This window comes from Nyctibius grandis, chromosome 14 (genome assembly GCF_013368605.1).
Source record: "Nyctibius grandis isolate bNycGra1 chromosome 14, bNycGra1.pri, whole genome shotgun sequence".
Classification (NCBI taxonomy): Eukaryota; Metazoa; Chordata; class Aves; order Nyctibiiformes; family Nyctibiidae; genus Nyctibius; species Nyctibius grandis.
In genome coordinates this window covers 3,901,533-3,926,980 of record NC_090671.1, presented here as the reverse complement: position 1 = coordinate 3,926,980, position 25,448 = coordinate 3,901,533, and the positions used below count along the sequence as shown (strand labels likewise).

At 62.5% G+C, this 25,448-nt stretch overlaps 4 protein-coding genes across 4 annotated transcripts; 3 read left to right on the top strand and 1 right to left on the bottom strand.

Moving 5' to 3' along the window:
* Positions 1-214: 214 nt before the first annotated feature.
* Positions 215-8,975, top strand: VSIG10 (V-set and immunoglobulin domain containing 10). Its single transcript, XM_068412431.1, has 8 exons — positions 215-343; positions 1,041-1,325; positions 4,992-5,273; positions 6,120-6,413; positions 6,970-7,080; positions 7,515-7,527; positions 8,142-8,302; positions 8,447-8,975. Exons 1-8 carry the CDS (start codon positions 259-261, stop codon positions 8,515-8,517), a joined length of 1,302 nt encoding a protein of 433 aa, XP_068268532.1. The 5' UTR covers positions 215-258; the 3' UTR covers positions 8,518-8,975.
* A 917-nt stretch (positions 8,976-9,892) lies between these two features.
* On the top strand, positions 9,893-12,463 carry CFAP73 (cilia and flagella associated protein 73). Its single transcript, XM_068412931.1, has 7 exons — positions 9,893-9,984; positions 10,719-10,824; positions 11,047-11,151; positions 11,219-11,392; positions 11,517-11,738; positions 12,025-12,183; positions 12,281-12,463. The coding sequence occupies exons 1-7, from the start codon at positions 9,893-9,895 to the stop codon at positions 12,461-12,463; spliced, it is 1,041 nt and encodes a 346-aa protein (XP_068269032.1).
* Positions 12,464-12,804: 341 nt separating this feature from the next.
* Positions 12,805-18,799, bottom strand: DDX54 (DEAD-box helicase 54). The gene is made up of 20 exons (XM_068412409.1): positions 18,746-18,799; positions 18,122-18,254; positions 17,965-18,035; positions 17,702-17,887; positions 17,553-17,602; positions 17,392-17,433; positions 17,034-17,129; positions 16,803-16,924; positions 16,521-16,582; positions 16,261-16,392; positions 15,768-15,978; positions 15,168-15,302; positions 14,646-14,867; positions 14,483-14,556; positions 14,186-14,386; positions 13,869-14,014; positions 13,688-13,801; positions 13,497-13,601; positions 13,203-13,306; positions 12,805-13,107 (listed from the first exon to the last, which is right to left on the bottom strand). Exons 1-20 carry the CDS (start codon positions 18,785-18,787, stop codon positions 12,890-12,892), a joined length of 2,466 nt encoding a protein of 821 aa, XP_068268510.1. The 5' UTR covers positions 18,788-18,799; the 3' UTR covers positions 12,805-12,889.
* On the top strand, positions 18,786-23,864 carry RITA1 (RBPJ interacting and tubulin associated 1). Its single transcript, XM_068412427.1, is given in 5 exon segments — positions 18,786-18,849; positions 18,852-19,083; positions 19,308-20,179; positions 20,680-20,875; positions 21,854-23,864. Coding segments are annotated over 3 exon segments (828 nt in total). The 3' UTR covers positions 19,840-20,179; positions 20,680-20,875; positions 21,854-23,864.
* The last annotated feature ends 1,584 nt before the right edge of the window (positions 23,865-25,448 follow it).

Below are 25,448 nucleotides of genomic sequence, written 5' to 3'. Positions count from 1 at the left end.
TTTAAACATTTTAAACTCCCCGGGCAGGGAAACCAGCTCCGGGCCGCCCTGAGGGGGCTGCCCAAGATGGCGGGCGGGGCCGGGGGCGCCCAAGATGGCGGTTCTGAGGCGGCGGGGAGTGACACACGACCCCCTCACCGGGCAGGGGAGGGCGGATAGGCCGGTCCGACCTGCCACCCTCCCCTGCCCGCTCGCCGGGGCGGAGGCCGGCCAGCACCGCCTCCCCGGGGCGGGAGGCTCTGGCGGCGGCACACGGCGATGCGGCTGCCCGGCGGGACGCCGCCAGCCCGGTTCTTCCTCGCCCTCTGCGTGTGGAGGCTGGTGCCGCGCCGGGACGCCGCAGGTAGCGGGGGGCTGAGGGGAGGGGAGCGGCGAGGGTGTGCGGGCGGCTGTCAGAGCGGTCCCTCGGCCCGCCGTGGCCCCGAGGGGACGTCCCCAGCCCGCCTAATGCGGATTTCTTTTGCAAAATGTAATTTTTTTTTTTGCTGAAAGTAACAGAATTCCCCTTTGGAAAGAGGCAGGGCAGGCGCTGAGGGGGCTGCGGCCCCTCGAGGTGGCTGTAGGGTCCGGGTGCCGTTTGGCAGGGGAAGGGGAAAGCAGGAAGAGCAAACGGGGGCTGCCAACAGCTGTGCCACCTTCCTCGGTGGCTGCCGGTGCCGGGGTGGGCTTTGTCTCCTTGTTTCGGTGCGGTGCAGGGTTGAGGCTCGTTGGGCGAGCGGTCCAGCAAAACGTTGGGCGACATGGCTGTACCCCAGCGCCGTTACTGCTCTAACACGCTCTTTGCTGGCTCCTCCAGGTCACCGGTTCGTTGCCCTCCTCTCTCAGGCAGGAATAGCCCGTCCTTGCTTTCCTGTTGAGCATTTTAAGCTGTGTCCCTCGTCCCGATTGTGTGTCTGCACTAAGTGTTGTTAGCTGCCAAATGCATCTTGGAGATCCTTTGGCAAGAGCCCCCCTAACATGCACCCCAGAGGGTTGATGTTGCTGACAGAAGAACTTTGCCAGTTCCTCAGACCCCTGACGCTGTCCCTTCTGTTTTGCAGGAACAGAGGAAATAGTCTTTGGGAAGGTTGGAGGAAGCATCCTCCTCTTTTGCCGAAATGTCTCCAAAGAAGCAACCGAGGTGGTCTGGTTTCAAGGGGACCCACACTCTTTCCCCCCACTCTTCTCCTCAAGGGTCACCTTCCCCCCGGACGTCCGTTTCTCCCTGGTTGACAACAGCTCCCTGCGCATCACAGAGCTGCGCGCGCAGGACGAAGGCAACTACACCTGCAAGGAAGTGCTGAACAAGACGGACCATGAGCACAGGGTCCAGCTCCTGGTAGCCAGTAAGTCTGCCCCGCGTCTGTGAATTTCCACCCGAGTCTCACAGGTCTCCAGATCCATCTGGCACTGGTGGAAAAATAATGTAAAAAAAGGGTAAGGTGGCTTTATTGTGCAAAATCCGTGGGCAGGTTGACGCTGCTCAATTACACATTCACTCACGGAGTGTCTAAAGGGTCTCTCAAAGATCAGTTGTGTGTGATGCAGGGGACAAAATGCCAGCTGTTAAGTCCTTACTGTATCTCTTCAGTTCCTTCTTCATTGGTGATGATGATAAACTAGTTTTTGGACAGATCTTTCATGTCCTGTAGCTGTTCCAGGGTGACCCTTTGCCTCAGAATCTGCCTGACTTGAGCCTTCAGAAATCTTAGGGTGCAGGCTGCTGCTCCCTGTCTTTTTTCCCTTGATGGAATTACACCTTTGAAATAGATGTGCCATTCCTTGTTGCCATCCTTTTGGTGTGAGAATGGAGGGTCCTCAGCTGATGAGTTGTCTGCGCCGAGTCTTAACAGTGCAGCCTTCTGATTTTGGTGGAACCACCACGTTCCTCATATTTACTGCTGGGAGCACTGTCCTGGGAGCGTGCCTGTTGTTATCAGCACGGGCCAGTCTTTCAGCCTTTCAGTCCTGTCGTGTCTTTTGGTGCTCTCTCCCATTTCCATCTTATTTCACTCATTCATTCTCTTAGAAATCTTCACAGCACAGGCGTAGGATCGGGCTGGAGAGCGCTCAAGTTGGTCACTTCGCAGGCTGCTGGCACGGGTCTTCTCGCTTCTGCCAGGGAACCGTTACCTTGCCCAGATGTCCCATCTCTTCTGTGGGAGCAGCCCCCTCCAGATTAGCAGGGAGCACAGATCCTATGGCTGGTACCACTCTTAGCCCCTTCCCCAAGTCGAATCAGGTGTGACGTAGGCTCTGGCCCCTTGCATCTGGGCTGTGACCTGCTGTCCTTTATGCCAGCCAAGCCCATATTACAGGGCTGAGAAGAGGGAAACACTGCTGCCAGGGTGCCTGTTTCGGTGACGCTCTGTGCTCTGTTGGCCCCTTTCTTTCCTTCCGTCAACACCTCCTGTGCGTGAGACCTGTTTTCTGTTTGCATTCAGGGTGTTCCTTCCTTCTCGGTGTTTGGTGAAGGGTGCGTGTTGTAAAAGTTGTACCTGTTTTGCACAGATTAAATCTCTGAAATAAAAATTCTCTTCCTGGGGCAAGGAACGTGCTGATGGGGTTTGGAGCGTCACAGAGGGCTGGAGTGAAGGAATCAAACCCCAGGCTACTTCAGAGAATATGTATGTAGGTGTGGGGCTTAGGAGGGGGGAGCCCTAAATCTGGAGTGCTGGTGCAAAACAGTCACGAGCAAAAGATATCCCTGGCATGCCAAGTGTTGGTGCTGCACTCTGAACTTCCTTTATTAGCGTGGAATTAATGTGTCAATTAATTTCCAAAGGTTACAAAGGTGATATGTGACACTGGTGTGCCCTTAAATAGGTGAGAGAGGTACTTCTGGTGGTGCTTTAGATCAGCAGAAGCAGCATCAGCAAAGGCCAGAAGCTGAAGCTTCTCAACCTCAGACTAGAAGCACGGGCCCTGTTTTTTCACGTTCACTGTTACTGGAGCTGGAGCAAACCTCTCAGACACAGACTTAAAAGAGCCACCCAGGATCTGTAGGCTTCATGTGGGAGTTAACCAGTTGACAGTCTTCAACCCACCTCATGGATTGTACCAAAAAGTTCTCTTTTTGCTTAAAACTGTGTTTGAAAAACCTCAAGCAGTAGAGGAAATATTCTAGCAACACGACAAAGGTGCAGCCCTGGCTTGAGCTGCGGTTCTGTGTTTGTTTTGGGTAGGAAGTGGATGGTGTGAAGGACACATGCAATTGCACACCTCCAAGGGAATTCCTGGTGTGTTTGTGTGCTGTTTGGTGTAAGCCACCGTTGGCTCTTCTGTGGGCATGAGGTCCTTTTTTGCTGGTGTTTTGTGAGGGTTTTTTGGTGGCAGGGTGTGGGAGTTTTTTGGGTTTTTAGCATTTTGGGAACAGATCTCCCATTAGCATTTAGAAGAAGAGCGGAGTTGTACTAGGAGAGCCTGGGAGTTCAGGATGTCAAGCTGGGGGCTTCAGGAGGCAGGTTCCTGGACCCAGCACAAGTGCAGCTCTATGGCTGGACGTCTGGAAAGGCTGTGTCCACCTCTCGATGCGGGGCGGTTTCTGGTGCTTCAGGCTGCCAGGTTCCTCGTATCAACCACAGCCAGGATTCAGGGTCAGCTGTGAGACCTCCCAGAGCTGGGACAGAGGAGGTGGTGTTGAGAACTTCCTTGCCATAGCTGGGTGGTTTCAAAGATCATACGAGATGCGTGTGTACAGTTCCTGGAAAGCCAAGCCCCAAGAAGGTATGTTCTTGTAGCTCACATGGAGTTTTGCCATGATGTTTTTTTTAACCCATGTCATTTGAAAGTCACTTGAATAAATGCTCCACAAAATAAACATCCAGCATCCCCCGACACCTCTCATGTGGGGCTTGCTTTGGCAGCGTCTGCTCTCTCGGTGGGGTCTTGTTCAGCATTGGATTAGGCAAGCCAGCCCCAGGGGCACAGCGTGTTAACTCTGCCTGGATCAGAGTCCAGAATCCCTGTGGCTGTTAAAAGAACACGTGTGTGTATCTGTGCATGGCGGGGGTGTGTGAAACCAGCTGATGGGAGAGAGGCAGGAACTCTGCATGAAACGTGAGCCCTGCTCTGCCCAGAGGGATTGCTCTGGGCTTTCCATTGGCTTCTGACCCGCTCCTGCCCTCAGGTAGTTGTTCCTGTATTTAAATAACAAACATAGTCATGGTAGTTATGAAGTGGCCCTGGCATGAGGCCAGTGGTGACTTACCCTGCCCACGTTCTGTGCTGGAGTTTGTCCCCGCTGCTGCAGTGTGGCATGGACAGCAAGTGTGGTGCGTGGCTGAGTGACACCGTCCCGTACAGCAGTGACAGTGGTGCCGGGGAGGAGCCGAGCACGCCTGGTTTGTCTGCAGCAGCACGCATCTGTGGCCCTGGGCCTGAGTGTAACCAGGGAGTAACCAGTTACAAGAGCTCCCTGTGGGTAGAGCATCTTGTACGCTAGGAACAGCCTCCTCCTTCAACAACGTGCTGGGCTTGCTGGGGAGGTCTCCAGCTTTGAGCTGGTGGCTCTGAGAAGCTGGTTACTCGTCCCTGGGCAAGAGCCCTGGTGCTTTCCATGTCCCCCTGGGAAATCCAAGTGCTTGTATCAGTGACGGGGAGGGGCAGAGCCGTGTTCTCAAGCAGTGAATCAGTGTCACCGCCTTGTAGCTGTAGCAGAGGACCAAGGGCAGCGAGGGGAGATTTTATTCTCCCACTGCGTTTTTAGGTGCTTATCTCGTCTCCGCTGGATAAAGCTGTGGCAATAACGTGTTTCCTCCCTGTGCGTTAGTCCCCCAAGGCTTGGCTGTGGCTCCTGTGACAGCCCCCTGCTTGGTCCCTGTGGGCTGTCAGTCAGAGTTGTGCTCCCCTGGGGCTGCGGGACGCAGGTCAGGGAGCAAGATAGGCCGGGAAACAGGAAGATTTTCAGGGGGAATGATGGCAAACACGAACACTTGTGGGAGTTCCAGCCCTGAGGTGCCAAGAGCTGTGACCTGGAAGTGTTTCTGACCATGTGCTGTTCTTGCTGATAGATCCACCGCAGTCAACCCCAAAGTGCTGGGCTGAGACCTCCTCGTCGGGGCTGATGCTGCAGCTGTTTTGCAGCTGGCCGGGGGGGTATCCCCACCCCACCCTGCACTGGAGAGAAGAGGGGCACGATCTGGAGAACTCCAGCTGGGTCATCAGCTCCACGAGCTCCTCGGACACACACGTGGAAACGCTGAACAGCTCCCACCTCTCCCACCGCAAAGTGTTCAAGTGTGTTGGGAGCCACGTCGTCAAGCAGGAGGAGCCCGCGTGCACTGTGGAGATAAGTGAGTTGACCTGCCTGCCTTATTAACGGTTAATGAGCCTGCTAATGGTGGGGCAGACGGGTACCCCGGTCATTCTCTGCCCTCCGGAGCACTGAGGCAGTGGTCAGGCAAGCCAGGCTTGTGGGCGCTTGCTGCAGGGGGGGATGCTAAGGAGGCAGCGTGGCAGGGCTTGGCTTGTGCAGAGGCGGCTGCACAAGGCACAGAAGTCCTGCAGCTGAGATGCATCAGGGCATAGTTGCAGGTGAGTTGTGTTTTGAGTACCTCTTCAGGGGCCGACAAGTCTCCCTGCACCAAGCTTTTCACCTGTGCAAGCACTCGTGCCTGTGTGAAAGGGAGAGGTGGTTTTAGGGCCTTGCTCATCTTTAGACTAAGTTGGGCAGGGCTGGGTTTATAGCAGAAGGGTCGTGCGTGCCCCCAGGCCCCCTTCGGGCATCTAAGGGGTCTGACTAAAGTGGCCTTTGAAATCCTGAGCTGTATTTATCCTGCAAGGGTTGTCAGGGCTATGAAAGAGCTCTGCTGATCCAAAGGAAAATTCGTGTGCTGCCTGTCTCCTCTCTGCCACCTTCCTGCTGGCTGCCCTCCCACCATTCTTCCCTGGGGATATAAAGATAGGTGTCAAAAAAAGGACCAAGCAACGTGAAGGTTGCTTGGATCGCTCCTTGGAAGGCTGCTGAAGTCTCGTGAGTGAGCTGAATGCCAAACCCACAGCGCTCAAGTCCCAGACTCCTGTCTGACCTCCTTCTGTTAATGATTATTAATCAGTCAGATGGCTGATTGCTTGTTATGTTGAACTCCTCCGTTCCCTCCTTGACTCCTTTTTCATTTTTTTCCCCTTGGGCTGTTCAGAAATCCCTTCACTGGAATCGGAGCCCCCGAAGACCTGCTTTGTGGGTGACAACGTGACCCTGACATGCCGTGTGACCGAGAGCACCCCGGCAGCGAGGCTCACCTGGCTGCGGGGCATCACCCAGCCAGAGGTGGAGATCCAGCCCGGAGGGAGGTACCTCATCGCCCAGGAGGGCGACGTGTCCCGGCTCACCATCCGCAACTGCTCCCAGGGCACCGACGGGGGCTGCTACGTCTGCAAGGCACAGAACCCCGTGGGGCTGAGGGAGCTCTTCATCTGCCTGACGGTGAAGCGTGAGTGGGGCTGCCTGGGGCTGCTGTGGCAGGGGTTGGGGAGGAGGCAGGGACACAGCTCACAGGGGCCATTGGCCAGCCCCGAGGGGCTCCGTTTGCCACCAAGAGCCCTCTTTGCCTGTTGACGCTTCCCACGCTCTTGCGGCAAGCGCAGATGCAGGGCTGTCTCCCTTCACCCCAGGGTGAAAAGGCCTGATTCCCCTCACCTCGGCACAACAGGCCTGAGAGAGGAGCATCCTTGGTCCCTCCTGTAGGTTGTGGGCACAAAGGGGCACCTCCAAGGCTCAAGCTGCTCGAGGTACAACAGGCAGGGGTTGATTTGCTTTCGCTAAATGTATGTGAGCACAAAAATAGGGGCCTTGTGGTGGTGTTTTCCATATCAGCGAAGCGTGAGTGCCTGAAACTCTCACCCTTTGTGCTGGTGGGACTGTTGCCATGATGGGAGATGGGAGCTGAGACAGCACCGGGACCTGCTCTGTTGCTTGCAGTGAGGTTCCCTCATCCGTCCGTGTCCTGGTGACAAGCTGGCCTCCTGCGTCTCCTCTCCTCTCCACAGAGCCCGTGAACATTGTTGGGGTCGTGGGTGCAGTGGTGGTCCTGTCCCTGCTGACTATTCTCACCGTCACCTGTGTCGTCTTGTACTACAACCCCCTCCTGTGCCTGAGAGGTAGGAGCTCTGCACAAGCCAGGGAGGGGGTTACTCCTTCCTGGGGCGGCCCGGTTTTATCCCTAACCTGCTTGTCCCTTCTGGTGTCCTGTGACCATCGCCCCAGCCCTTGGGCCTCACCCTGCCCCTGGTCAGGACTCTGTTGGCCCTGGAGGCAGGTGGGTTGGAAACACAAGGCTGAGTGCTTCAGGCACCTTCCCCTCGCCTTCTCCAGGGAGCTGTGCTGTGATGGGCCTTCTCCCCTTTCCTTGCCACCTTTCTGGTGCTCTCATTGCGTACGTGGGCAGGTCACCTTCACGTCTGTGCCAGAGGCCATCCTCCTGCAGGCAGAACCAGCAGGGCTCGTACAGTAAAACCAGCAGCGCACTGCCCAAGGGACTGCTCTGGGCTGGGTTTCTAACTCTGTCTTTTCCCTTTCCTTCTCTCCCATTCAGGTGCTGCATTCAGGTGAGTGTTGGTTTTCCTCAGCCCAGCCCTGCGAGGCCTCCCTTGTCCACCTCCTGGCAAAGGTGATCTCCCTGTAGGGTGGGGAATCCACCTCGGAGGCAGGGGCTGTCCCCAGAGCCAAGCTCTTCTCACGGGGGAAGGGGATGGTGGGGCTGAGTAGCCGTGTGGGAACAAGTGCCTTGTGCAGGTTCAGGTGCACCAGATTTCTTCTCCGCTCCCTGCTCACACCCCTGCTCCCTTCCCTGGCCCCGCTTGGTTCTGTTTCCACAGCCGTGGTGCTGCAGCGTGGGAGGACGCTATTCTGGGTGCCTCCAGTTCCCCATCTATACAGGAGGGGAGAGTAACCCCATTCGGGAGCGGCTCACGCAGTTTAGTACGTGGATATTCGTGAAATGGTTGGAGGTGCAGCATGCTGGTGGTGGTGGTGCTGCCAGCAGGGTGTGAAACCAGCTGTGCTTCACCCACGGTCAGTGCAGGGTTGGAAGAGTCCAGCAGAAGTGGTCGCTTTGCTGTAGAGGGTTGTCAAAGCCCGGGGAGGTGCAGGCTGGAGGGGTGGGTTGGGACGGGCTGTCCTCAGCCTTTCAGCCCACCTCTGCTCGCTCTGCTCTTCACAGGACTCAGGACTCGGGGGATATCTTAGTGCTGGTGGACTCAGACGATGACGATGAGGGGAAGGGGGAAGAGGAGGCCATGAGCAGCTCCGCCAGGCACGAGGCGCTGGCGCTGGTCAATGGGCACGGCGTCCAGGCTGCTCACCCCAACTGCCTCGCGGAAGGTGAGCCCTGCTGCTTGCCCGCTGGCCCAGCACTGGGGCAGGAGCTGGTCTGGGGGTCTTCCAGGAGCAGCTGCTGGGGAGGGAGGGGTTCCTGTTGTCTGGTTTGTTGTCTCTCGCTGAGCTGCTGCTCTGTGCCCTCCGTAGGTGACGATGGCGAGCAGCACGGTGGGGGCTCTCTGTGGGGAACGAGGGGAGAAGAGCCGCGAGGCCCGTAGTTCCCATCCCTTCATGCGGAAGCACACCGAGCTCCGGCTGGGCACCCTCGAGCACATCCCCGTTGCCGTGTGGCTGAGCCCTCAGCGTCCTGCAGCGGGCTGCTCCGGTCCGGGCACCCCCACCGCCTTCGCCGCTCGCCCCTTCCCCAGCCTTCACCCCGTCCTTCCCCAGCCTTGTTTCTCCATTTCTTCTCTCTTCATGTTCCTCTTTGTCTCAGGTGTTTAACAAGGGGGCACCCAGCACAGGCAGAGCTCGGGAAGCGGCTCCCAGTAGCCCCGCTCCTCTTGATGCCTGTGACGGACTCGAATACCAGTGTGGGGTTCTGGCTCAGCGGCTGCTGTGGCTGCAGGGAGTGGGATGGAGGGAGCTGCCCCCGGGCCGCAGTGGTCCCGGGATAACGGGGGGAACACCTGGTGCATGGCCAGGACAGGGGTGATGCTGAGTCTAGGGAGGCTTGATTGGGTTTTTTGTTATAAATATTTTTTCCCCAAGTCCATCTGAAATGTTGCTCCGTATCGTAAGTCGGGAGTTAAATCTGTACCTTGCGGTGGGGCTTTGAGGGAGGGAGCTTGTGCGGGGAGGGGATGAGGGGAGCAGGACCCACAGGGAGGGGATCGGGGCAGCCGTGGAGGGGAGCTGTCAGGGGGTAAGGGGCCAGAGCGTGCAGAAGGGATGGAGGGATGGATCATGTCTGAGCACCCTGCGGGGGTAAATGGAGTGAAAAGGCACGGCAGGGGCAGGAGGGAGCAGGGAGGGGTCTGAGCTGGCGTGGAGGGAGAGGAGGGGATCGATGCTCACGCATGAGAATGGCCAAACAGAGCGGGGTGGGGTGGGGTGGGGGTTGGAGGGAGTGGGGGGCTCTGCGAGAGGGGAGGGAGGGAATAAACTGTGTAACGTGGGGAGCGGTGCGAGAGGGTGCGCAGAGGGTGATGGAGAAGGGAGCGCACACGGGATGTGGGTGTGCGGAGGGTGATGGGGACGTGAACACCCACCGGGGGAGTGAAGGGACCTGGCGGCACGTGGGGGGGAGAGGGGGCGCTTGGGGCACGGGGGTCTGCGGTGGGTGGTGGGGTCCGAGCCGTGCCCGGGGTGGGAGATGGAGCAGAGCCGAGGGTGCGGGGAGGGGACCCGAGCCCTCGGGGACAGCGGCCGGGCGCGGGGTGTGCGCTGCGGCCTCTGAAGGGGCGTCGGAGCCTGAACGGGGGTTTCTGAGGGGCTGGAGCGGGGTCGGGGGCTGCGAGTGGGACCAGCCCACAAGCTGTCCCCGAGGGCGCAGCCCCAGTGCCGCGGGCATGGCCCGGAGCCGTGCCAGGACAATCCCCTGGAGCTGCGGGAGCCTCCGGCTGCCCTTGGCAACAGCGTGGTGCCGCCGCCATGGCTGCTGGGCCGGGAGCGGGCACCGGCCCTGCGGCCCCCGGCCTGGAGCAGTGCTTGCGCTCGGCTGTCCGGGACGAGCGGCGGCTGCCGTGAGTGAGACCCCCCGTCCCCCCCGGGCTGCCCACCCGCCTCCCGCAGCGGGGCTGGGGGCGAGCGAGGGCCCGGCGATGGGGCGGCACATCCCACCTCCCCCGTGGTCCATTGGTTTATGTTCCATGGCCACGTCCCCAGGGTGCCGCGGCCAGCGGGAGGGTCACTGGGTGGGTGTCACTGGGTGCATGCTGGGTCCTTGGGGGTGCCACTGCCAGGGTGGGTGTCACTGGGTGGGTGGTGGGTCCCCAGGCAGGGGGCTGTGGTGTGTCCCCAGCTGGGGCCCCCAGGCAGGAGAGGGCACCCTGGTAAGTGTCCGGGCCCCATCTCCGCCTGCACCCCATGCAGAGGTGCCAGGACACCTGGGTGCCCACGTGCTGCCCGATGTGCTCCCAAGTGACTTTCACATGGGTCCCCCCGTGGCAGCTCCTGCTGCCACCCTGGGAATGGGGAGCTGCCGAGGCTGGTGCCCCGCTGTGGGGTCAGGGGGAGGCAGGGGGTTCCCTGGGGTCCCATCAGAAAGCTGAGGTGGTGCCGTGACTCCCTTCCCAAGCCATTAGGAGGCTGATGCGGGAGGGATGGGCAGGAGCGAGGGAGGGTGAGGGGAGATCAGGCCAGGCCCCCCGTGCTGCACCCCGGCAGGCAGTGGGGGTCCCTGGGGGTCTCGGTCATGCCACGGTGGCGGGTGCCCCCGTGCTCTCCCCACCTGGGCACAATGAGCTCCCCACAGCAGGCCGGTGCCGGCATGGGATGGTGCCACGCTGCTGTCCTCCAAGCGCCTGCTGCTGAAGAGGAGGGAGATGGCAGAGATGGAGCAGGTGCTGCAGAACCAGCGGCAGGTAAGGGTGGCCCCCGGCCCCTCCATGTGCCCCCTCCCCGGGGCTGCAGCCCTGGCTGCGCCGTGCTGTGGGAGATGAGCAGCTGGTGGGTGCGTCTGCAGCCGTTCACGGGCTGGCACCCATCCCTGCCCTGGGTGCTGCGGCGTGGGGCAATGTCGGCGGTGCCTGGGGCGATGCCCGTGGTGCCTGGGGCAATGCTCACAGTGTCTGGTGGTCCCACAGGAGTTTGGGCAGAGGATGGAGCGCCTGGCACAGCGCCGGCAGCAGCTGCGGCAGCGGGAGGAGCAGCTCCGGGATGTCATGCTCAAATTTGACGCCTTCCTCAAGGTGCCGGGGCGGGGGCCGGGGCCGGGCTGGCCGGCGGGGCCCCGCTGACCCTGTCCCCACGCCGCAGGTTTCGGCGGCGCGGCAGCAGCGGGTGCTGCGGCGGGCGCAGCAGGGTGCCGAGGCCGCCCGCCTGCACCGGGAGCTCGCGGGGCTGCTGCGGCGCAGGGACCACCTGGCCCAGCAGCTGCGGAGCCTCCGCGGCTTCGGGGACTACCTGCGGGGCGTGCTGGACATGGGGCAGGTGAGCAGGGGGGTCTCCATCCCGCGGTGACACCCTGTCCTCAAGGCCCCTGTGGGGTGTCAGCCCTGCCCAGGGCAGCCCCCCCCCCACCCCTGAAGCCGCTCAACCCCCTCCCGTTGCCCAGTTCCAGGATGTCCCGGCCATGCTGGCCCATATCGGGACGCTGGCGGCAGCGCGGGCAGCCCTGGCCAGAGAGGCAGAAGCCGGGCGGGAGCAGCTGGCCCAGGGCCAGGCACGGCTCCAGCGGTACCGGGAGGAGGCCAGCAGTGAGCTCCTGGGCACCACCGAGGAGATGGCCCAGCTCCGCGCACGCCTGGAGGCCGCCCGCCATGACGTGCTCCAGGGGGTAAGGGGAGACGTGGGGTGCCCAAGGACCCCCCCTCCCAGGGAGAGGGGCCACAGTGGGGACCCCAAACCTGCTGCGAGGGGAGATGCCCAACACGGCAGCGGGGGGAAGCCGGGCTGCACCCCCTGGGCTGAGCTGGGGGGTCCCGACAAAGCATCATCAGCAACTGTGCATGGTGGGGCACAGAGCCAGGGCTCCCTGATGGCCCTGTCCTGGCCAGGGGGGTGCAGGGGACACGGGGCAGTGGCGGGGGGTGCCTAGGGCTCTCTGTCACTCTGTCCCCCAGGAGTCCCGCTGGGCCCACGTGCAGAGCACAGCCACCCAGAAGAGCCTGCTGCTGGGGCAGATCAAGCTGGCGGTGCTGCACCTCTTCCAGCTCGCCACCGCGCGCCTCAAGGTCCCCGTGGACGTGGCCCTGGAAGACACCGAGGCCCAGCTGGACACGGTCAGCGCAGCCCTCTCCCCTGGGTGGCGGGGCTGGGGGGGACATGGGGACATTCACGTCCCCGGATGGCTGTGGCATCAGGCGCCCATCTCTGCAGGTGCTGCTCTGCATGCAGGGCCTGGCTGCCAGCTGCGCCGAGCCGTGCCCCAGGCAGCCGGGGACACGTCCCCCACGCTTGCCAGCAGCCACCAGCAGGCACCCAGTGCGCCGCGGGGGTGCCAGGGTGCCTCTGAGCCAGGAGCACCCCCCAGCACCAACCGCCCGCTCCCAGGGCTGGTGAGGGGCTGCCATGGCCGGCGTGAAGCCACGGGACCCCCCTGGGGCTGGAGCTCCGTCCCTGACAAGTCTGGGAACGCCTGTGACGAGAGGTGACACGGATGGCAGCGGCATACTGGGGTGGCACCACAGTGGGGCAGGGGCCAGGGCCCCCCAGGGCAGAGCCTGACCCCCTGCCACGGAGGAAGGGGGAGCTGCTGGTATCTCCAAAGGTGGCTCCTGTTAAAATATAACCCAGCTGTGGCCCCGCAGCGCCCGGGTGTTTTAGTGCGCCTGGGGGTGGCCTAAGGTGGGAGGGATGACCCCAGGCACGATGCTCAGGGCAAGGATAAAGAGGAGTCAGGATGCAAAACCAGCCAAGTATTTAATGTCTCCTTCCCCGGCACCCAGCCCAGGCGGGGGGGAAGCCACTGGGGCACGGCCCCCTCCCCTACACCCTCTTCCGCAGCTTGCCCTTCTTGGTGGCCCCCACCCGGCGCCCGAAGGCCATCTGCCGCAGCTCCTGCACCCGCTGCCGGTTCCTGGCCTTGAGGCGCTTCAGCCCCCCGCTCTGCAGGAACCGCTGCTTGGCCGCCTTCTTGCGCTGCTTCAGGATCTGCTGCTTGTTCTTCAGCTCCGAGCGCACCCTGCCACGGGCGGGGGGCTGCCCTGCGGGCAGGGGGACACAGCCACGCTCAGCTCGGGGCCAGGGCGAGGTGGCGGGGACGCGACAGGGGGCTGCGTCACTCACTCCAGGTACTCACCCTGCCCGCGCTTGTGCTTCCCTCTGAACTGTTCCCTGCCTCGGTCACCCTCCTCATCCTCGTCCCGCTCGTCAACCTTGTATTTCTGCTTCCACTTCTCATAGCTGGGTCGGAGCGGGTTAAGGGACCGTGCGGTGACTCCCCATCGCCCAACTCCCCATCACCCGACCCACCCTCCCTCCCCACGCCACCGCCCCGGCACGGGATGGACCCCCGGGAGCAGGGCACGGTGCCGCACGGCTGCCAGCACGTCCAGCCCCGCTGCCCTCGCCCCGGCACGGTCAGGCAGGATACAGGTTGTTCTTGTAGGAGCTGCTGATGTAGCGCCCACTCTCCGTCCGCACCTTCTTCTTGTCCTCCTGGCCCGTCTGCCCCACGAACCGCTTCTTCTTGCGGTCCCTGCGAGAGAGGGGAGGGCGGTGGGACGGGGTGGTGGGACCCCCAGCCCCAATTCTGCCCCCAGCCCACGGCCAGACCCCACTCACCACTTCAGCAGCTGTTTGCTCTTGTTGAGGTTGTGGTTTTCGTCGCCCATGAGATCCAGGACAGCTCCGGCCGCTTGCTGCTCAAAGGGGCTGCCCTCGCCGCCCACGCTCAGCCTGCAAAGGGCGGGCGATGAGAGCAGCCCCCGGCGCGGGCCGGCGGCGGGAGCCCCCTCGCACTCACCCCCTCTCGCTCTCGAAGTCCTTGGGCCGGTACGGGATGTAGAAGTCCTCGTCCCGCTGCGCCGGCTGCTGCGGCTTTTTCTTGGCGCCGTTTTCTCCCCCTCGGCCCCGTTTTCGCTTCTTGCCCACCACGGTGGAGAACACGTCCTGGAAGGGGATGGAGGACGGGACGGAGGAGCCGTGTCCCCCCCAGCAGTCACTGCACCAGCCCCCGAGCCCTGGCCCAGCCCGGGGGCCCCGGTGCTGCCAGCACCCGGCCGAGGCTGCCCTGCAGCAGCTCCCGCATCCACAACAAACCCCCCATCCCTGCCCCGGTACCTGGAGATTTTCCTCCTCTCCTTCTCCTCCCTCCTCGGGCCCGGGGGGGCCCGGGCACAGCCCCTGCCCTTGGAGAGCCGCTGCCCGCTTCTCCTGCTGCCCGCGCTGGTACTTCTCGATGAGGGCACGGTCGTGGCGCCGCTTGGACCGCATGACGGTGCTGGCCAGCGTGCGGGACGTGGCGTTGATCTCGAAGATGGTCTGCGGGAGCCCCGGTGAGCGGCAGGGCTGGCCGCACGGACCCACCGTCCCACCCCAGCCCAGGTGCCTCGTGCCTGAGGACGGGTCTCAACTCACCGCCTTGGACTTGTAGGTTTTGATGCTGTCCACCAACCTGAGCCTCTCCAGCTCGGTGTCTTCGAAGCGAGCGCCTGGGGAAGGTGGGCACGGAGAGGGGCACAGATCAGCTCCCTGGCAAGGGGAACAGCGTCCCCTCCCTCGGTGTCCCCGAGGCACTCACTGAAGAGCGGGTGGATGCCCAGCTGGGACACATCCAAGTCCTTCGCCCTCTTGATGGACTCGGGCGAGGGGCCGGGCCGGGACCGCAGGTACTGCTTGTGGGCGTTGTCGGCGACGCGGCGCAGGCTCCGCAGCTCCAGCGAGCCCTCGTGGTCCGTCAGCAGCAGGCACTCCTCATCGTCCACCAGGCTCTGGGGGACACGGCCCAGCACCCCACCGGCATCTGCAGCCCGAAGGACACCGTGTCACCTCGCTGGCACCCACCCCGCCATCGTTGCAGCAATCGGGGATTTAACAGAGCGGAGCTAACAGCCACGGGTGTTAAATCAGCCCCCCTGACACAGGGCGTGTGTGGGAGCCCCCAGCACCCCATTGTCCCCAGCTGCACCCCAGTAATGAGAGCACATCATCACAAGACCACCAACTCCAGCACTGGCCAAGGATAAAACCCCAGTGGCCACGTGGCCGGTGTCCCAGCGTGGACCTGCAGCCACCCGGATGCCTGTGACCAGGTCTGCCTTACCGGCGGGCATCTCCTGGGCACCGGCGAGGACGAGCGGGCGCCCCAGGAAGAGGTGGAGGTCAAAGACGTAGGGCATCTCATCGGGAGCCACCAGCGAGTAGGCAGTGCCGCTCCGGCCAGCCCGGGCCACACGACCTGGCAAGGGGAGGAGGAGAGTGGGAAAGCAGTGCCAGCGCCAGCCCAGCCCGCCCCACCCGGGCAGGGACCCGCCGGTGCCCCGGGAGCCCATGCACGGCACGTTTACCAGGTGGGCATGGCTGGCGAGGGGCTGGGGGTCACTGGGGAAGGAGCAAAGGGGAGCCCACCACGGTGCCATCCTCAAGGGAAGGCACCAGCCCTGTCCCCAAGAGCCCCCACAGTCCAACTGGGAGATCAGGGACCTTGCTGCCCCCACTTTGTCCCCAGCCTGTCTCCTCGTATCACAACACGGTGACCTCCTGCCCCAAAGATATCACCACCAAGTCAGGGGCATCAGTGCCAGCCCAGCAGGCCACAGGGATGGGAAAAACAGCGGACAAGGGACAGCCCACTCACACCCTCCCTGTCACCCCGAGGGACCCCCAGGTTGCAAGGACCCCTGCGCAGGGCACCAGCACCCACCGACGCGGTGCAGGAACAGCTTGGCCTTGGCGGGGAAGCTGTAGTTGATGACGTTGTCCAGCATGGGGATGTCGAGCCCGCGGGCGGCCACGTCGGTGACCAGCAGCACCGGGCACTTGCCCTGGGCGAACTTGGCGATGTTGATCTTGCGGGCGGTCTGGTCCAGCGAGCTGTAGATGTGGGTGCAGCGGATGCCCTGCGCCGTCAGCAGCTGGGGACGAGGACAGAGAGCAGATCCCACCTGGGCATGCACCCTCAGCCAAGGGACAGGGCCCTGAGACCCCAGGGTGCCCACCCGGACCCCCAAATCCCACCGCACTCCCCCCTCTCTTGAAGGGGTCGGTGGACGCAGCACCTCCGTGGTCACATATACTGGGATTTCTCCCTCAGCCCGGTGAAACAGAGGTGGATACTCCAGCAGGGAGCTGCCCACACACCCAGACCCCAAGTGGGTCTGGAAAGGGGCCCTGGGCACACCCCAAATGCCACTTGCCTCCTTGAGATACTCTGTGTGGTGCTTGGTGGCCACGAAGACGACCGTCTGGTCCTGGGGCTTCACCACGCTCCGGAGCAGGTGGAGCAGCACGGCCGGTTTGTCGTCCCCGCGCACGTGGAAGAAAGCCAGCTGCCAAGGGAGGGCAGAGCTCAGCCCCTCTGCGTCCCCATGCCACCCTTTCTGTCCCCTCCTCGCGAGCCTGGAGCCACTGCGGGGTGGCTTGCAGGAGTTGGGGGGTGCAAAGCCCCCCCTCTCACCTTGAGCTGCTCACTGAGCTTGGACTCCACATCCAGACGGATCAGCATGGGCTCGGTGAGACCTGGGGGACGCGGTGACACGTGGGAGGGTGGTGACATGTGGGATGTGCCACTGGGACCAGCCCCACCCCTCGGCTTGGGGACACCCGCTTGGCCCAGCATTGACCCAGCTCGGCTTTGCCAGTCCTGGGCCCAGCCCCGCTGCGGGACCGTGCCGTGTCCCCATCCCCAGGCCCCGCCAGGTCCAACCCCCCCAGCCGCTGTCAGCCCCGTGCTCCTCACCGGCGCGGGCGAACTCGACGAGCAGCTTGGGCAGCGTGGCGGAGAAGAGGACGGTCTGGTGGCAGTCCGGGAGCCGGGCGATGATCTCCTGGAGCTGCTCGGCGAAGCCCATCTCAAAGAGCCTGCAGGGACAGGGACAGGGGGACATGGCAGCACACCTCACTCCTGCCACTGCTCGCCCCACACATGGGGACACTGCCAGCCCCGGGGACCCCCCTGCGCCCCGCTGACCTGTCGGCCTCGTCGAACACCACGTACTCCACAGTGTGCAGCTTCAGTTTCATCTCCACCGCCACGTGCACCAGGCGCCCGGGGGTGGCGATGATGCTGCCGGGACAGAGCTGGTGACGGGACCAGACGGGGGGGACAGCGTCCCCACACCCTCCCGGGTGCAGGTCCCAAATGTGACCCAGAGAAGACCCCACAGAGTCCCCCTTGTCCCCCATGGGGAACACAGGAAGATGCCCCAAGGGAACACCAGGACACGTCCATCGGGCACACTGGCTGTAAACACCAGTGATGTCCCCAGATGGCGGGTGGCTCTCGGGGGCCATTTCCTCACAGGTCCCCTCCCCGTGCCCCCACTCACATGTCGGGGTTCTCATGCAGGGCGGCGAACTGGTCCTCCATCCTGCCAGAGAGGGGAGAGGCTAGGACGGTGCCAGGAGGCACGGGGCAGCTCAGCCCCTCGCCAGGTTCTGGGAAGGCTTTAGGGAAGCGGGGACTGGTGGGGACATGGGGACAGCTTACTTGTCTCCTCCCAGGATCAGGGCTGTCTTCAAGCCCGTGAACTTGCCCAGCTGTGGGGTGAGAAAGAAACATGTCAGCAAAGGGGTAGAACCAAACCCCTTGACCCCGTTGTCCCCACTCGCCCCCATTGTCCCCGTTGCCCCCCGTACCTCCTTGGTGAACTTCAGGGTCTGCAGGGCCAGCTCACGGGTGGGCGAGAGGATGAGGGCGCGCGCCCCGGCCTGGCTGGGCGCCTTCAGCCGCTCGAACATGGGGATGAGGAAGCAGGCCGTCTTCCCGCTGCCCGTCCGTGCCATCGCCACCACGTCCCGCCCGCGCAGGATGGCGGGGATGCTCTGCGAGACACCACGTCACCGTCACCGTCCCACAGCCACCGCCCCGGGACGGGGGTCCCGCTGCCCGCCGTGCTCACCTTCCTCTGGATGGGGGTGGGCACCTTGTAGCCCTTCTTCATGACGCCCTTGAAGACGGGGTAGCTGAGGCCTGCGGGGACGGGGAGAGGTGAGGGGGCATGGGCAGGAGGGGACAGTCCCCATCGCGGGGACGGCTGCCCCCCGCCCCGCACGCACCCATGGACTGGAAGCCCCCGGATTTCTTCTTCTTCTGGTTCTGGGCCCGCACCATGGCCCGCGTGTCCGGCTCGGCGTCGGCGCCATCGTCATCCTCGGCGGCGGGGAAGGCGGGCAGCGGGGGCGCGGGGACCTGGGGACAGCGGGGGGACACGGCGATGGGCATCCCGGCGGTGCCAGGGTACTGCAGCTCTGCACTGGCAGCCCGGTGGGCAGGGACACGGGCATGGGGACACCGGCACTGGGGACACCGCTACGGGGGACACCGGTACTGGGGACACCGGCACTGGGGACACTGGCACTGGGGTCAGTAGCACATGGCAATAATGGCACATGGGGACTGGGGACACTGGTTTTGGGGACAGCAGCACAGGGGGACTGGGGACAGCAGTACTGGGGACGTGGGCACTGGGGACACTGGTACCGAGGATGCCAGCACCGGGCACAGGGAACACTGGCACACGGGGACCGGGCACGGGTGACCCCGGCACATGGGGACCGAGGACATCGGTACCGGGCACAGGGGACACCGGCACATGGGGACCGGGCACACCGGCACAGGGGACACGGGTGGCGCCGCCCGGTCCCGCCCCCTCTCCCTCTCCCCCCCCCCCTCCCCGTTACCGGCGCTCCCCGGGGCTGGCGGCGGGCGCGCGCCGGCGCCATGTCGGTGGCGGAAGCACGCGGCGGCGGGCGCGCCGGAAGGGGCGGGGCCAGTCCCGTGCCCGCCCCGGGGCCATGCGGGCGGCGGGGCCGGGAGGCGCCTCCGCTCCCGCTGCCGCCGTCCCGCTGCCGCGGGCTGGCCGGGGCCCCCGCCGGGCTCGGGCCTCCTTCGTGGACGAGTCTCTCTTCGGGAGCCCCGCGGGGGCCCGCCCGGCGCCGCCCGGCTTCGCGCCTCCCTGGACGGTGCCGGCGGCGGCGGCAGCTCCCGGCGGCGGCCCCCGGCCGAGGAGCCAGCGCAGGTGAGCGGCGGCGCGGGGCGCTCCCCGGCCCCCTCGGCCCGGCCTGCAGCCCCCGGGCTTTCGGGGCTCGCTGAGCGTCCGTGGCCCCGGTTCCCCTGCGCCCCTCGGTGCCCTCGCTCCAGCCCGGGCCGGGGCGGGCCCCGAGCAGCCCCCGGGAGGGTCTGGGGCGAGGCTCAGCCCCCCCGGGTCCCCGCTGTAACGTCCCCCCGCCTTTCTCCGTGCAGGTTCAGGAGTCACACCCCGTCCTTCTGCGACGAGTCCCTGTTCGGTGCCAGGCCCGAGGGTCCCCGGGCAGCCCCGCGGGGGACGAAGGAAGATGTAGCCAAGCTCCACGCGCTGCTCTGGAGCCCCCCGCCGCCCGCCCCCCGCACCCAGCGCGGCCTCGCCCCCCGCGCCGGGGACACCCCCCTGGGAGCCGTCCCCCCGCCAGCCCCGGCGGCAGCAGGCCCTGAGCGGGGCCGTCAGGGCAAGGCCTGCGCCTGGCAGCGTCCCCAGGGCGATGTGGGCCCCGCAGGCCGGGGGGCTCCCGGCAGGGGCTGGTCCCAGTCTCTCAGCCGGCTGAACTCCCCCTCGGGAGGGCTCTGCCTGGCTTCAGACAATGCCAAGACAGAAAGGGGTAAAAACCAGAGTCCTCTGACAGCCCCTGCGACCCCCCGCGGCCCTCTGCTGAGGGGACGGTTGAAAAGCGTGTCTGGATCTTTGGCCACGAGCTCCAAGGCAGCAGGTGGCTGTGAACCGAGACCTCCCTGGAAGTGAAGCCAAATGTCCCTCTGGACTCCAACGCAGCCTTAACCGCCCCAAAGCGGGGTCTGACCTCCTGGTGAGCGAGTCTGCAGGACCCGAGGACCTCCCGTGGCTGCAAACAAAGGACGGGGCTGCTCCACGACGGAGGACGAGCCGGGAACCCAGGGTGACCACAGGACCAGAGCAGGACATCCTTGGTGGTTAACAGCAGCTTCCATTGTCCAGTGGTCATCAGACAAGGTGTGATAACGAGTCAGATTCCTACTGCCCAGGAAGTCAAGTCAGAACAACAGGAGACAGGAGTGCCTACAGTGTAGGTCCAGGGCCCGGCCAGGAGAAGGACCAGACACAGGTACACCCACAGCGTAGCTCGATGGGGGGACAGGCAGGGCCTGAGCACAGGTGGAGCTCCCAGACCAGAGGGTGTCACCGGGGTGGAGGTCCCAGGCGAGGCGGGTCAGGGCAGTTAAGGTCTGAGGGCCCTGACGGGGACCTCCACCAAACAGTGCTGGGGAGAGAGGAGTCCTGCTTCATCCTGCCTGTTGTGTGCAATCACGGGATCACTTGGGCTCGACGGGACTGCGGGAGGTCTCTAGCCCAACCTCCTGCTTGAGGCAGGTGAGCTGTGGGCTCAGGCGAGGCTGCTCAGGGCTTTGTCCGGTCGGGTGGTGGGAACTCTCAAGGACAGAGCCTGCACGACCTCTCTGGCACCCCCTCCCACTGCTTGGCTGTCCCTGGGGTGAAAAGTTTCCCTTTATATCCAGTCAGAGCCTTTCTTGGTTTGGTTTGTGTCTGTTCTCTCTGCTGAGCACAAAGGTTGGCTCAAACCTCACAGTCACCTCCTCTTTGTAGGTACTGGGGGCTGCTCTAAGACCCCCCGAAACCTTCCCTTCTCCAGCTGAATGAGCCCAATTCCCTCAGCCTCTGCACATGGGACGTGTGCTCCAGCCCTGCCCGTCTCAGTGGCTCTTTGCTGGCCTTGCTCCACGTCATCAACACTTTAATGGTCTCCTTTGGCAAGGGAGGAGAAGGGAGCACGAGCAGAGAGGTGAGGAACAGCATCGCCCTGTGTCCTGCTGGCAGTGGGATGCCCCAGAGCTGGGTGGGGTTTATGACAGAGAAGGATCTGCCGCAGGGATTTCAGCAGCTTCTGGTGATGAGGACGTGCTGAGGGGACACGTAATCCCATGGTTTGTACTGAGGGCTGTGAGGTGCTCTCACAGCAACGCCACGCTCGTCACCAAATCGGTGATCCCACCCAAATCTGCTGGGGCCTCGTGTCTGGTCCGTGGGACGCTGCTGTGCGATGTGGGCGCAGTTGGTGTCTCCAAAGACTGGCTGAGCAAAGCAGCTCCTTGGTTTCCATTCCTGCGGTGGGAAAGAGCAACTGGGTCTGTAGGAATACAGGCAGGGGGGCAGATAAAGGTTTGGGCTGGGTGACTCGGGGTTTGCAGCCAGTGCCACTGCTCCCCAGGAAGGGAGGCTGCAGTGACGAGCCGCTGAGGTCAGGGAATGCAGGGGAGTCACTGGGAGTCTGCTAACTTCTTCCCATGCAAAGGGAAATGTTCTCTCAGATTCACCCAAGGACAAACCGAGCCAGGTTAAGGGCATCATTCTGCCCCCAGAAATGATTTTATTGGCACCTTGAGCAGCAGCAGGACTGGGCCTTTACCCACTCCAGCACATGAAGGGCACTGAAGCTAGGAAGGCCAGCCAGGAGCCGGCACTCCTGGTCCAGTCCCGTTGGCAAGAAAGGTTATTCTTGCTTTTGAAAGGCAACAGAGCTCAACCTAAAATGGTGAGACATGTCATCACGCCACTGCTCTGATGTCCTCTGTCTGTGACAGCCAGCCCTGGCAGGCTCAGGCCTTAGTGCAAGGGCTATCTCAGGTAATGCTTGTAATCTGGGAGAGCCGAGCCCCAGGGGAGCAGGCAGCCATGCTGGGAGGGAAGAGTGGAGAACAGATGATGGATTTTGTGCTTATTTCTTGGCCTCCTTGTCCTCTCCCTTTATCTTCGACATGAGGAGTGTCCGGAACAAGCAGCTTTCTGGATGCGGGTGGCAGCACAGGTCATGGCCATCTCCCTCACGTCCCGAGTGAGAGTGATCTTCTCACAGAATCAACCAGGTTGGAAGAGACCTCTGGGATCATCGAGTCCAACCATTGCCCTGACACCACCATGTCCTGCTGCTCCTCCTCAGTCCAGGAACAGCAGGTAAGCACAGGGTGTTTATCCTGCAGGGCCAAGCCTTTCCCTTGGTGCAGACAGCATGAAGTGCCTCTCGCTCAGCATGGCAAGACAGCAGATGCCAGTTACTGCCAGCCCAAGGGCCTTCAGCAGGCTTTCCCTGCACATCCCTCCCGAGGGATCCTTTTACCTATCCCAAATCCAGGTAGAATTGCACTTGGCTGCTGAGCCGAGCCATCCCAAAGGGACCAAGAAAAAGGAAATGTGCTTGGATGGGACTTTTCAAGAGGTGCCAAGTCCAAATACCTTCATGCTCCTTTGAACCTCCCCCTGCCCCAGCTTTCAACATTGCAGGCAGGCTCCGTGCTCTGATGGGGACGCTGACCGGGTCGGGCACGTGCAGGTCAGAGCCTGCTCTGTCGCTGTGCTGAAGAAAAGGCCCCATCTCTGTGGTGTGGATGGGGCTGAGCCTGAGCTGAGCTGTGCTGGGAAGCAGGTTGTATCAGTGGTGCTGTAACCCAGCTAATACGCTGTGAGCTGTTGGGAGCGTGGGAGGAGACAGGCCGTGTCCGCCTGCAGAAGGGCAGGGACAGGTAGTTCTGGTGGCACTTGGCAGCGGTTTATTCCTTGCCCAACGCACTAGTGAGGCATGCAGAGGAGGAGGAGGGTTAGGGGAGCCAGAAGTTCTGGGGCTTGGTGCTCCAGCTGCCTTGGCGGATAGGAAGCAGGAATAACTTGATGTTATTAAAAACCTGAGAAGCTGAGGATCCTTAGGATCAGCATCAAGCGTTCTGGCCCCGTCCTACGCTTTGCATTGCAGCAATCCAGCAGCTTTTCTCCACCTGAGTGAAACTGTAGGGATGTGAAAGCAATTTGGGCCTTCTCAGAGGAGGCGTTGGAGGTTCTGACGTGGATCTGAGCCTGTTGAGCTTTGTTTGGATGTCAGCACGGTGACATGCAAGCCGTTAAGCCTGCAGGTCTCTCAAGTGGGCTGGGAGAGAAACCGACGTGTGATTTGGACACTAGATGGAGACAAGAGGGTTAAGGATTGGCAGGAAAGTGGGAGCCCTGTTCCCTGGCAGCAGGTGGATGAGTCAGATCCAGTGGGACAAGTCATCGGCAAACTGGGGTAACTGCCCTGAAATTGAAGCTGCAGAGAACTGCTGAACGTGGAAGCAGGACACAAAGTGCAATACTGGAGTGCTGGAGTACTTGAAAGATGAAGCCTCATAAAATGAAGTGAGATTTTATCTGAAAAACAATTTGACAGTGGCTTGTATGGCCAGGGGTGGCCAGTTTACCCCCACTGCAGTGCTCAGACTCCAAGGAATCAATGGGGGAAACTAGAGCCCATCACATCAGTCACATGCTTTCCTGTCCCACACTGGCCCAGGGTGGCACCAAGGGCTTCCAGGCCATCCGGACGTCAGAACTGGCACTTCCCCGCTATTTACACCACAAGGACAGTGTTGGTTAAAATATAAATGGGTTACTTGGATTTCGTACTGCGCTTCTCACTCATGTTTGACACTTTACTCCTGCCTTGACCTCTTGTTCCGCCAGAGCTGTGCAGTCCAGTGCGAGAGCAAAAGCTGCTCCGTTACTGCTGTGCGCTGCCCTGCCCGTAGGAGGCCGGTGCTTGTATGGAACAAACACCAAATGTCAATGAAATGAGATGGGGGAAATGTTCAGTTGTTTCCTAGCTCCGGATTCACCCTGTCCAGTGTCACTGGTGCTCAGCTCAGGTGAGAGTTGTTGGCCTGAATCACAGCTGGGACTCCTGCCTACTGCTTTCTTTCTCATTTTTCTATCCACTCTGTGATAAATCACACTCTCTGTACCTTTGACTCAACCCTGACTCCTTGTCTCATGTCTCAGCAAAGTACCAGCCAATCTGGGAACTGCTTAGCGTCCAAAATGGGCTGTGCCCAGCCCTAGGTGCTGCAAACAACTATGAGATGGTTTTATGTGCGGGCAGTATAATGTCTGCTCTGCTTAGCCCATACCAGCTCCCTTGTTTCCCAACACACGCCTCGCCTGATCTGCGGCGGCCTCGCTGCTCTGCGTTCTGGCCAGCGGGCAGCCTCTCCAGACTGGCACAGCGCTTGGCAGAGGTGGTTTCAGAGCTGAGTCAGTGGATGGGGAGAAGAGGCGGTCCCGTGAGTAAGCTACTTGCGTGGTGGTTGCAGTTGTGTTGCTACAGGGCTGCTTGCCACTTAAATCAGCGGAGCATTGTGATGGAGCAGGTACACTCCAAAACCCAGCAGGTGCATCCTGCCAGGAGCAGGCGGCAGCCTGACCTGACAGCACTACGACACGTTTAATCTCCTCCTGCAGAACCTTTCTGAGAGCCAGCGCTGATTCTCAGTGCTCCAATACCAGTGTATTGGGTTGTGTCCTCAGGTGCCGAGTGTCCTGCTGCAGCTTGGCACGCTCGTTTGGGGAAGCCCGCAGCTCCTGTTTCTGCTGTCTCACTGCTTCCCGCTTGGTCTGCGGATCTTGAAGCCTTTTGGCCAGCGTTTGCAAGCTGTTTTTAAGATCTCTCATTGCATTGTCCTCCTTGTAAATCCATCCCTGGAGGATGGCACAAAGAAAGAAATACCACTAAGGGGAGGGCATGGTGAGGCATCAGGTGGGCAGAAGAAAGGCTCATTTGCAAAGACGTTGGTAATTTGAGACTGGACACCTCTGCTCTGGTGGCAAGGAGGGTGCTCCAGCTGCACAGAGGCCTTGTCTACCCGTTTGTAACACTCAGAAGTCCTGCTGGTGGCAAAATCAGTCAGAGCTGCTGGGCAGAGCCTGGTGGCTTTATCAGGCTGGATGAGGCTCAGAGGGCCCGTCCTGGGGACCTGGCTCCGTGAGTTGCCTGTGAGAGAAATGCTCAGCCTGGACCAAGGGAACAGATTGATTCATTACACGCTGGGCTGCTCGCTCCCAGCTTGAGACCCCTCACCTTGTCTGAGACAGACACGATCCCCTGGGTCTCGGGAGTGCTGTGCTTCACCCGCGGGGCCCTCGGCCCTTCGCGGCACCCGCTGTGCCCGCCGCCTCCTGGGGCTGGGCTGCCCTTCCTCAGGGCCCTGCTCTTCCCTGCAGCCACCGGTCGCTGACTGGAGCGTGGTGGGGCCTGGGAACAGAACCATCCCCTCCTCGGGGCGGGCCGGGGGCAGCGGCCCAGCCCGGGAGCGGGGGGCCCGGGGGGGTCCCGGGCCGGGGCTCCCCTCGGGGGGGGCTTCGGCGGGCCCGGAGCTCCCGCCCGCGTCCCGCCGTTGCTGGGCGACAGCTCGGCTCACCTCTGACCCCAAGGGCGGGGCCTCAGCACAGCCAATGGCAGCGAGCGCTCCGCTCCCTGAGAGCCCGCCCCTTCCCGTGGGTGAGACGTGATGTTATTAGCCCGCCGCCCCCTCGGGCCAATCAGCATCCCCGCCTGA